Here is a 12,294-nt window from a genome sequence, read left to right as displayed (position 1 = left end):
CCACGATGAAACATTGGGTTTGGCAGTCCCCGCAGTGGAGAATTCTGAGTATGTCCTGTAGGTTTCTGATTTATTTACAGGTGGTTAATGGCTATGGAAGTAGTAAGTAAATAAAGGAAGGATAGAAATGAAGGGAGATCATTTACTCAGATTCTTGAGCAGAACTTGAAGACTGAGTAGGAGGAGAGGGGTGTGGGAAAAATCTGGGACCACTGAAAGCACTGTCAAAAGCCAAAAGGAGTCTCAGAGGGATGAGGACACTGGAGTGAGGGGTTTCTATACAAAGTTTTTTTCCCTGGCGCTCTCTTCTGATTTTGATATGAGTAAAGTGTGTGTGTGTGTATGCGCGTGTGTGTTGGAAGTTCCCTTGTGGTGTCTCTGTGTTACTTGCTTACACTGTCCCTGAAGAGGGAAGCAAGAAACCAGAGGGTCTGCAGTTGGACTCATAGGGTCCAGAGTGACCTAGACAAATTGGAGGATTGGGCCAAAAGAAATCTGATGAGGTTCAACAGGAGGGCAGAGTCCTGCAGTTAGGAAGGAAGAATCCCATGCACTGCTACAGGCTGGGGACTGACTGGCTAAGCAGCAGTTCTGCAGAAAAGGATCTGGGGATTACAGGGGATGAGAAGCTGGATATGAGTCAGCATTGTGCCCTTGTTGCCAAGAAGGCCAACGGCATTTTGGGCTGTATTAGTAGGAGCATTGCCAGCAGATCAAGGAAAATGATTATTCCCCTCTATTCAACACTGGTGAGGCCACACCTGGAGTACTGTGTCCACTACAGAAGGGATGTAGACAAATTGGAGAGAGTCCAGTGGAGGGCAACGAACACTATTAGGGGGCTGGGGCACGTGACTTATGAGGGAGAGGCTGAGGGAACTGGGGTTATTTAGTCTGCAGAAGAGAAGAGTGAGGGGGGGATTTGATAGCAGCCTTCCACTACCTGAAGGGGGGTTCCAAAGAGGATGGAGCTTGGCTGTTCGCAGTGGTGGCAAATGACAGAATAAGGAGCAATGGTCTCAAGTTGCAGTGCGGGAGGTCTAGGTTGGATATTAGGAAACATTATTTCACTAGGAGGGTGGTGAAGCACTGGAATGAGTTACTTAGGGAGGTGGTGGAATCTCCATCCTTAGAGGTTTTGAAGGTCCGGCTTGACAAAGCCCTGGCTGGGATGATTTAGTTGGTGTCGTTCCTGCTTTGAGCAGGGGATTGAACTAGATGACCTCCGGAGGTCTCTTCCAACTCTAATATTCTATGATTCTAGGACTCTGGGAAAATAGAGAGACTTAGGAGAGTCAGCATATGTTTCAGGCAACTGAGCTATGGATGCCCTTAGTGAAGACTTTGTAGTGTAAGACAAGAGACAACAGATGGAGACAGACATGTGGCCAAGTGCACATATGCTGTAATTCCCTGTTTGAGTGCCAAAGGTGGAACACTGGTGTACTTCTCTCTTTCTTTTCTTCTGTCTTCTTCTGGGCTGTGGCATCCTATAGCTTTAATTTTGCTCTGCATCATAGATTCTTAATGCGCCATCACTAACAGCTTCCAGTGCTCTGTACATACTCCCTCCCATTTCTTTACAGCTAGATGAGAAGAGGTGGTCCAGAAATTTGTGGATTTGGGCTGACAAAATATCATCTCTGTTGTAAGATAGGGGCCCAACATGGAAAAGACTGAGAGCTGCTGCTTTAGAAGAAGCCTTCAGTGGTGATGCAGCACTGACAAGACTGATACTGGAATTCTGTGTTCAGTTCTGGTGTCCATACTTTTAAAAGAATATTGAAAAATTGGAGAGGGTACAGAAAAGACCCACAAAAATAATTCAAGGACATGGAAAAATGATGGGGAAAAAGCCTGACTTAAAAGACTTTAATTGGTTTAGCTTATCAATGAGAAGATCAGGAGAGGACTTGAAACAGTACACAAGTACCTTCCTGGGGAGAAAATACCAGCTACTAAAGGGCTCTTTAATCTAGTAGAAAAAGACAGAACAAGAACAAATAGCTATAAGCTTAAACCAGATACATTCTAGTTAGCTTGTTGCCATCGATAGAAAGGAAAAAAAATACACTTCTTTAAACCATGGTTATACTGAGATGTATGAATCCACTCTGGTAATTATAATGAAAATTTCTACAAAAACTGCTCTCTCACTGTCTAGCCATCCTCATACACATAATGAAAGAAGGAGAGAGAGATGGCAAAGGACAAACTGAGAGAGAGAGAGAGAGAGAGAGAGAGAGATGAGTGGTATAAATTATTTCCTGTTGGGACTGAAGACAGATTTGAAATGCACACAGATGCACACCCACGACACAAACACACACAAGAAACAACAGCAGAAACAGACAAGACTTTGACTGACACAACCAAGATGGAGCACAACCACAGAAAACAGAAATGCACCAATAAAAAAATACAAACACACAAGGAGGAAGACGAGGCCTGCAAGAGGCCCCATTCCCACAAATCACAAACACACACACAAGAAACATAACATGAGACACTCAAGACTCACATAAGCAAGGGATTCAAATACAGGCAACACACACGGGAGCCCTCGCATGAGACATAGGAAGATGTGACTCACAACAGCAAGAGTTTGGGGTTTTCCTTTTTGGCAGGGAATACCAGTAGAAAGGTACTTATATTGGTATAGCTTGTTTCTATCAACACAGAGGAATAAACTACACTTCTATCAACTATGGTTCTACTGGTGTCCCTGCGTCCACACTAGGGGATGTACTGGAAATTGGTACCAAAACTGCTTTCTATCCATCCATCCAGCCTCACACACTCTCATTTGCACTCATTCTCTTTTGCAATCCATCTGTCCCTAGACACACCCATGTCTCTCTCTTTCTCTATCATTCTCTCTTTACATTTGTGCCCATCCAGTTGTCAGAGTCTCTGAAGGCTGGCAGATGCTACAGGAATATGGGAGGTTGTTATTGCCATGAGCATTCCTGGCTGGTATAACTCATGGAGACACCAAGCTGAGGATGGGGCCACCAGGTGTTATTAGCATGCAAATTGGGGATCTTTAAAGCTTCTGAACTAGCTAATGTCCTAGTTTCACTCAGGAGGTCATCTTGATCCCTATGACAGTCCTTCGCTTCTTCAGCTTAATCAATTTTAAATTTGTCAACTCTTCTTCTTGCTTCTGGTGGGGATTTGGGACCTAAGCAGGGGGGTAGAAGTTGACTCCTGGGTTCTAGTCTTGTCTCTCAGAGAGGAATGGGTGAAGTGTTTTTGAGTAAGGAGAACTGGGAGACAGGACTGTTGGGTTGTTTCTCTAGTGAAGCAAGTTATTGTGGAATCATTGTGGTTATTTCACTGAAAACATCCGCACAATGTGCAGTGGCAGTCAAAAAGGCTAATAGAATATTAGGGACCATTAGGAAAAGGATAGATAATAAGACAGAAAATATCATAATGCCACTACATAAATCCATGGTACAACTATGCCTTGAATATTGCATATAGTTCTGGTCCCCCCATTATAAAAAAGATATACTAGAACTGGAAAAAGTACAGAGAGGAGCAATAAAAATGTTTAAGGGTATGGAGCAGCTTCCCTTTGAGCAGCAATTTAAGAGATGGGGCCTGTTCAACTTGGAAAAGATATGACTGAGAAGGGGTATGATAGAGGTCTATAAAATCATGAATGGTGTGCAGAAGGTTAATAAGGAAGTGTTATTGACCACTTCACATAACACAAGAGCCAGGGATCACCCAATGAAATTAATAGGCAGCAGGTTTAAAACAAACATAAGGATGTATTTCTTCACACAATGCAGTCAACCTGTGGAAGTTGTTCCCGGGGGATTTTGTGAAGGCAAAAAGTAAAACTGGGTTAAAAAAGTTGGATAAGATCACGGAGGATGGGTCCATTAATGACTATTAGCCAAGATGATCAGGGATGCAATCCCATGCTCCAGGTGTCCCTAAACCTCTGACACCCCAAAGCTGGGAGTGGATGGCAGGGGATGGATCACTTAACTGCCCTGTTCGGTTCATCCCCTCTGAAGCACCTGGCACTGGCCACTGTCGGAAGACAGGATACTGGGCTAGACCAGGATGGACCTTTGGTCTGGCCCAGTATGGCCGTTCTTAGGTTCAGTGCTACAGTTGTCTGGGCACTGAGGTCTCAGCTGGAATGTTCTCTCCGGAATACTGGTACAAGCAGTGCATTAGCCTGGGTCACGTAGATTCACACGTGTGACAGAGAGAATGACTGGCTAGATATTAGAAGAACCTTAGGCGAGGTTCTGGAGCAGCCCCCCAATAGGAGCTGGGGGGGGAAATGATGTAATTAATTTTAAGGGTGAGCCGGACAAATTTCTGAATGGCATTGTAGGACAGGGTTGTTTGAGGCCTTGGCTACACTTACCCGCTAGTTCGGCGGCTGGCAATCGAACTTCTGGGTTCGACTTATCGCGTCTAGTCTGGACGCGATAAGTCGAACCCGGAAGTGCTCGCCATCGACTGCGGTACTCCAGCTCGGCGAGAGGAGTACCGCGGAGTCGACGGGGGAGCCTGCCTGCCGAGTGTGGACCAAGGTAAGTTCGAACTAAGGTACTTCGAACTTCAGCTACGTTATTCACGTAGCTGAAGTTGCGTACCTTAGTTCGAATTAGGGGGGTAGTGTAGACCTGGCCTGAGATGAGAGCAGGGATCAGCACCCCTGTGGCTCACTTCCAGATTATCTCTTAAATTCCTAAATCTCATGCGTCATGGTTTCAGCCTGTCACCTGCCAGGTCCAGAAGGGATTTTCTTCCCCTTCCCCCACATATTCTCTTGGTTTTTGGGGAGGGGCGGGGGGTTGTTTTGTTTTCTTTTATCACCTTCCTCTGAAGCAATGGGGAGGCCACAGCTGGAGATGGGGCATTGGACTGGGTGGACTAGGGTTCTGAGGTTGCACCAAGCCTTTCTCTCTCCCAGTTGCTGGGCTGGCTGGTTCTTGCTCACATGCTCTGGGTCTAACTGATAGTCGTGTGCAGGGTCAGGAAGGAATTTCCCTCCCAGACGAGATTGGCAATGACCTTGAGGGAGGGATGGAGGAAGGGGTTGTCCTCCTCTGCAGCGTGTGGGTGGGTTGCCAGGATTATCTGGGTAGATCTCATTTAATCATTTCCCTGCCATTGTGGGTGCAGCTGGGTCCCTCTTATTCTCTGCCTGTGGCACATAAAATCTACTCTCCAGTGGGCCATGACACTTAGGCCCCATTTCAGTTGTTGGCTGGGTGCGTGAGTGAGTGAGTGGTGGTGTTAGTGGCTATGCTGGAGGTCGGAGTAGATGATCCGGTGGCCCCTTCTTGCCTTAAACTCCATGACAAACCCATGGTGGGAACAGCAGCATTCACAAATGCAGGGAAAATGCTGATGAGCAGGGACAGGTTGGGGCATCCCAGGGAAGTGGTGGGGGATTTAAGGGACAATCCTTTGCCTCCCAAAACAGAGTCCCTGGGCTGGAGCCCAGAGAAGGGGCCTGGGTTCCCCTAGCACTCCCAGACCCAGGGGACAAGGCCAGGCTGCCAGGGGAAGCAACAACAAGCCCCCAGTGGGGGCCGAGGGCCTGGTATCGAGACCACCAGACATGGGGTTTCCCTGTGGTTTGGGCCGGACTCTGGATTACCCCGAAAATGGCAAGAGCCAAGAGTGACTTGGCCGGAGGAGCAGGTCACAGCCACCAAGGGACCCCCAGTGGCCTGGCCGGCCATTTAGCCGGACTGGAGTAGGGGAGAAGCCACACAACGCTGTGCCCAGCTGTGAGGAGGCGTCCGGATGGTGAGTCTCTTTGCCCCTGCTGGAGAAGCCCCCCAAGCCCTGGAAAAGCATTCCTGCTCTCTTCCTCAATCCACAGGATCAGGGCTACACTGCTTTGGAACAGTCTCTAGGAGGAAATCCAACAGTGTGCCAGACCCCCCCAGGGTCTGACTCTTCACACAGCCTCACCGCCTCCTAAGACTGAACCTATGGGTCTCCAGCCCTCCTGCTTCACGCCAGGAACTCTGTCCGGAGAATGCAATTGAGGCAGACTCCTGGAGAGATGTGGCCACGATGCAGGGATGAATACGCTCCGCCCAGCATTTGCAAACTGGCATGGCACTGTCACAAGAGCTGGGTTCATGAGTCACCTGGACACAGCCTAGGAAGCCCTTAGATTAGAGATGAAGGTTACAGCACAGACCATCCTGGGGAGCCCAGCGCCTGGCCAAGCTTCAGGGAATGCCTTGGGTCGAGCTCTGTCTGTCTCCATATGTCTCCTTGGTCAGACTCCCAGTGAGAGCCCTGATTCCTCCCTGCCCCCAGCTCTCATCCCCTACCTCACACCTCCCCATCCTTTGATCTCCAGCAGAGGGATTGTTCAGCTTCTCTGTGGAGAGGCGAAATCCATCTCCCTCTGGGTGTTTGAGTGCTAGGTGTCAACATCTTGGGAGTTGGGTTTGCTGTTGTCTTCTCAGATTCTCCATTGAACGGGGTCGGTCTGGGCCAGTCCTTTGGAATGGTAGCCAGGCAATGTTCATAACTATATTTCTCTCCTGCCTAGAGAGCAAACAGTCCTTTTCCAGCCACTGGGTAACCATGCAGCATAGCGGGGAACCTGAGAGACACATGGGAGTCATAAAAATATTATGGAAAACTCCCACTTCTTCACATCCCCTCAGCCCCGGCAGGTAGGAAAGCTGCTGCCACAGCAGGCTTTGGTGCCCATGGAGTGTATGTGATCAGTGACAGAGTGAGGAACAGAACCCAGTGTGATGAGTCTCCCCCACAGAGCCACCTGGAACGGGGGTAGCACTGATCCCCCAACCCACCAGTCTGCTGTGACAAACTGCAAATCCCTCCAGCCTGCACTTTCACCAGTGTTCACACAGGTAGGTACACACCCAGCTGCAGTTACATGCGGGCTCTCTATCCACCAGCTTCTCAGCTTGGGACCCCAGAGCAGTACTGTCCTGCCCAGGTCAAATCTAGCCAGTATCTGGCCAGTATATGTACCCGGTCTGCCTCTCCCTCAATGTGAAGAGAACAATGCACATTTGTGGTAACTAAGCAGAGATTTTCCCCAAGCACTCCAGTCAAAGCTCACTGGTTTAGATTAAAACAAAAACAAGTTTATTAACTACAAAAGATAGATTTTAAGTGATTATAAGTGATCAAAGCAGATTACCTAGCAAACAAACAAAAAACACAAACTAAGCTTAATATACTAAATAGATTGGATATGAATAGCAGATTCTCACCCTAACTGATGGTACAGGCAGACTTGTAGTTTCTTAATGCACAAGCTACACTTGCTTTGCCGCTTGGAATCCCAGGTGTTTCATACACAGGCTAGAAATCCCTTTAGCCTGGGTCCAGCACTTCCCCCAGTTCAGTCTCTGTTCCTCTGATATTTCAGGAGTCTTCTTGTGTGGGGAGTGAAGACCTACCGATGATGTCACTCCCTGCCTTATATAGCTTTAGCATATGGTGGGAACTATTTGTTTCAAAGCTTTGTTCCCAGACCAGTTTGTGGAAAAACATTGACCTCCCAAGATGGAGTCCAGAGTCATGTGGCCTGTCACATGTCCTTTCTGGGTCATAGCAGCCCTTACCTACAGGCTGGATCGACTGTTTGCAGGAAGACTAATCTCTTTCATAGTCCGTTGTCTTTGCTGATGGGCCATAAGCCCCATCTGGCTTCTTCATTCTTCAACACCCACTGAAAGCCTGGCTGTGGGTGTTTTCCAGAGTAAGCCCATTTGAAATACAGATCCTTAGTCAATATTCACAACTTCAGATACAAAAATGATACATGCATACAAATAGGATAATTATATTCAGCAAACATAACTTCCAATGATACCTCACATGACCCATCTTGTTCAAAATGCATCATAAATTATGCCATAATCATATCATAATAATATCACTATGATGAATATGGGGTGCAGTGTCACACCCAGCTTCTAGCCCCCTTGGCCTGACCAGCAGCAGAAGATGGGCGTGGGTGTGGAGTGCACAAGCTGGAAGAATGGGGTGGCAGGACGCAGAAGTGGTGGTGGGACCACAGGCCAGGGATGGGGCCCAGCAGTGGGGGTGATGTGGGGAGTTCGAAGGCTCAGGGGTTAGCAATCTTATTTTTCTAAACCAGGTGTTGTGAGTTCACATTTCATTGGGGCTGTTATTTAATGAATTAACAAAAAGTCCAGTTCACCCCTTGGTGATTTTATCCTCACCCTTGCTCAAGCCCTGACCAAGGATTCTTGCCCGAATTGCCTTTTAATCACCCACCCTTAACACTAATAGCCACCAAAGGCCGCAGCAGGGGCCTGCCTTTGACCGTGTGTAGAACAGAAGCCTGAGAGGAAGGCGTCATTAATTAACTAATTATTTTACTTTATTAATATTCCTACCTGTAGCTGGCCCAAGGACTTTACTTTATTAATATTCCTACCTGTAGCTGGCCCAAGGACTTTCCCCAGCTCCTGATTCTCTGAGTTAAAATTGCCCCCAAAAGACAAAAGTTGGAATTGACCCATTGAATATTTAAGCCCCGTTCCCAGTTGCGTTTTGGTGATGGAGCTGTGGTTTGCTTAGAGGAGCTGATGCTGAATTCTCACCAGTAGGAGGCACAAACAATCTATCTGCAATGCAAGGAGATGCTGCGTGGTGACACTTAGAGGTTGCTTTCCAGCCTTGCTCCTATGTGGCTTGTTGATCTACAGGCTCTTAGGGTCATTTTGGTTGTGAGAGGTCCTGGTTCAACTCCTGGGCAAGCCAATTTCTTACTGTCAAGAGGACAGTTACAAGAAAAGACCCAAGTTGGTCTGACCCCAATTTTTTAAATCTATCTATCCATCCCCATACATGTCAGTCAGATTGTCTATCCCAATTCATCTCTCTCTTCCTACCATGCTGGAAATAGCTCTCCTACTACACACAGTGAAATCAGAGTCCATATTATTGCATCTCTTCCTCTGTTCTGGCAGCTGTATATAGCTATGGTTGGATAACAAACAACAGAGAAGAGTTTGAGAGAATGGGAGGGGCCACAGCGGAATCACCCACGGGTCCATCTAGCTCATGAACATACCATTCCTTCAAAGAAAAGTGCAAGGACTCCCCCCAGTGAGCAATTTTGGAACCACTAAGCTAAGAGGAAATTAATCCCTGACTCCTGTAATGCAGCAGTGATGCAAAGAGGAATTAGATGACGTCTGTGTTGTTTATTGTATTTAATGACACTCAGGATGTTCTCATTAACAGCATGAATAGCAAAGCCTTTTCCTGAATGGGGCTAAGATCTCACAGCCTCAATAACAACCGGCGTAGGGAATGTGCTGGTTAATGAAGAGGCCAGAGACACACCTGATACAACCTTCAAGGAGGCAGGGGATGGCAGTGAGCCAAGGGTGTGTGGGTGCAGAGTGATCCATTAGGGTGGCATGAGACTACAGGGCTAGTGCTGCCAGGCTTGTCGGTCCAGCGATATGAATTTTACTTCCAGTGTGTAAGGTCCTGGGTTTAAATCCCTGGTGTGTGCAATCTTTTGCAGAAGAACAATATTGCACATCGAGAGTATTGTCTAAAGACAAAGCAGCAGAGGGTTGAGGGCAAAGGAGGCCTGTATCAGAGCGGGTTAGAAAGTCCTGGGAGGGATTCTAGTTTTGGGCTGTCGATGGGGTGGCAGAACAGAGTTGAGTTAGAAACAGGGTTCAGGTTTGGGGTGCATTAAAAAGTCTTGCTTTATGGGCAGCACCTTCCTCTCAATCTTTATGTTCACCCATTGATCCCTTCACACACTGTTCTGGAAGTGGCTAATAGGTTTGGGAATTGATAGCAATGGGTTTGGAACCCAAGGCCCCAAAGAAATGTGAGCCTCCAATATCCACTTTAAACAGCTCAGCTACTGTGCCACCTGGAACACTCTCTAAGCTCAACAATGATTTTGGGAGTGGCACAGAATGGGGGCCCCTCAAACTCAGTCTTTGACCCTAGCTAGCCCCAGTTCCTGCAGGGAAAGGAGTTCTCTCCCCCACAAGAGGAATGAGGGTAAAACTTGCTCAGAGGCAAAATTTCTTCCTGACCTTACTCAGTTAGCGAATGGTTCCTGCCCTGAAGCATGGAGGTTAATATCTGTTGTGTCAGGTCTGTTTTAGGGGAGGGGAGTGTGGTCTAGCAGGTTAGCACAAGGGCATCTGGGAATCAGGATTCTTGGGTTCTAACCATGTTCCTGGGAGGGGAGTGGGGTCCAGTAGGTTAAAACAAGACAGATAAAAATTCAGGACTCCTAAATTCTATTCTCAGCTCTTGCGGGAAAGGGGGGTCTAATGGGTTAGAGCAGGGCTAGAGGTAGCAGTCAGGACTCCTGCGTTCTTTCCCTAACACCAGGCAGAGACTGAGACTGAAAGCACAGAGAAACTCACTGTAAAACCACAACACATTCCCAGCACACTCCTTAAGTGTTTAGTGACTCATCTCCTTGCTATCCCCAACCTAACTCAACAAGCCAGAGATTTCTTTGTAGGTATCAGGTTTTATTGAGTTTGGAGAGCACACAGAATTGCAGGAAGCAGGGAGTGGGGGGAATGTGCAAAAATAACAAACAATGACAAATAACACTGACTTGCTGTGAATATGAGGATGATCCAGTATCAAGCTGAATAATAGAAGGGTGAAATTGATGGATTAATTAAATTAATTGAGGGGCAGGTGTTTAGATGGGTGCTATGTAGCAGAAGGCTGTACAGGGTGGTAAAGGGGTGGCTCTGCTCTATAATGGGCAGAGGTCGGTGAGGGATGGCAACACCTAAACAATCTGACCAGTCTTCAGAGCTGGGTGCCATGGCTGGTGTGGAAGGGACAGAACAGGGGATAGAGGAAGCAGCCAGGTCCCCTGCCTGACTCCATGCCCAGCGCTGGGCCCTATATGTGCCTCACATAGTCTATGGGGAGCCCTTTCAAGCAGGCGAGGACAATTCTGCGGACATAGTGTGTCCCGGCGTAGGTGCGGCTCGTCGAGTTAAAGGCGCAGACGGTGATGTCGAAGGGAGCGACGCTGTGGCGTTCATTTGGCTTGCCGGGCGTCCCACCCAGGTTGCAGATGCCGTTGATGGATCCTATGGGTGCATGGATGAAGGTGTTGGCCTCCTGGCCGTACATCTCCCGGTGCTGCATCATAGTGTCGCAGTAGGTACCATTGGAGTCCTCGCTCCTGGGGTAATTCCAGTGCTTCAGCAGGAATTTGTCATTCTTCTCGTTCCACAGCTGCCCGCTGGCCAGAGCCAGCCCAGCCCCCAGCAGGACGAGGGACAGCAGGAGCACAGGGAAGGATATTTTCAGAGCCATGGCTATGTCTGGATCGACCTGCAGTGGGGAGAGGGGGGAGATGGATGGAGACAGCGCTGAGTGGGGATCTGCCTCCTCCATGGAACCTTCTGGGCCCAAACCCCTCCCACCCCATTTTGCTCTGAAAGCCCTTACCCCTCCTGTTGCTCCCTTCTGACCCCTGCCATCAACCCCTCCTTCCCCAGGAATCTCAAAACAGGAGGCTTCTCATTATCTGCATGACAGTAGCCCTTAGATGCTACAGCTGATATCAGGACCCCACCATACCAGCCATTGCTGGGATCCCAGCTAAGACTAGGGCCACCATTTCCTCTAATCTACTATTCCCCACTCTCTTCCCAGATCTGGGAATAGAACCCAGGAGTTCTGGCTGCTAGTCTTCTGGTTTCACCCACTCCCATCCCATAGGTGAGGGAAGAGTCTAGCCAACCTGGCCCCCCAGTCCCAAGTGACACTGTTCTCTCCTCTGTCCTGGCTGGTGGGATCTCCTGCAACTTACCCAAGTCCTTGTGTCTTCGCTGTTGTCAGAACAATGGATCCTGGCCTCTGATGAGCTGATCCTCCTTCCCTTCCTGGAGCATGTTATATAGAGGCCACCAGAGGTGGTGGAGTGGGAGGCGAAATCTAGGAAAGAATTGGGTCAACAGGATTTCTCAACATCAGGAAATTCAAAGCAGTGGCTCACCAGGCAGTGCAACTGTGGGGAGCAAGCAGCAGCTACACACTGAGCTCCACAGCAACATCTCAGGGTGTGTCTACCCAGCGAGCAGAGGTGCAATTGTAGCATGAGTAGGCAGAGCTGTGCCAGCTTTAATCTAGCTAGTGAGGGTATTGATAGCAGGCAGCACGGACTTCACCGAGGGCTAGCAGCCCCAGTACCAACTCGCCATGGACCCTGGGTATGTACTCAGGTTGCTAGCCCATGCTGCCGTGTCCCCATGGCTATTGTTA

At 48.4% G+C, this 12,294-nt stretch overlaps 1 protein-coding gene across 1 annotated transcript; it reads right to left on the bottom strand.

The window, feature by feature from the left end:
* Positions 1 to 10,513: 10,513 nt before the first annotated feature.
* Positions 10,514 to 11,343, bottom strand: LOC122174130 (ribonuclease-like). The gene has a single exon (XM_042854888.2). The coding sequence runs from the start codon at positions 11,341 to 11,343 to the stop codon at positions 10,921 to 10,923; it is 423 nt and encodes a 140-aa protein (XP_042710822.2). The 3' UTR covers positions 10,514 to 10,920.
* Between the last annotated feature and the right edge of the window lie 951 nt (positions 11,344 to 12,294).

The sequence above is a fragment of the Chrysemys picta genome, chromosome 13 (genome assembly GCF_011386835.1).
Source record: "Chrysemys picta bellii isolate R12L10 chromosome 13, ASM1138683v2, whole genome shotgun sequence".
NCBI classification, from domain to species: domain Eukaryota; kingdom Metazoa; phylum Chordata; order Testudines; family Emydidae; genus Chrysemys; species Chrysemys picta.
This window is presented reverse-complemented; position numbering and strand designations above follow the sequence as displayed.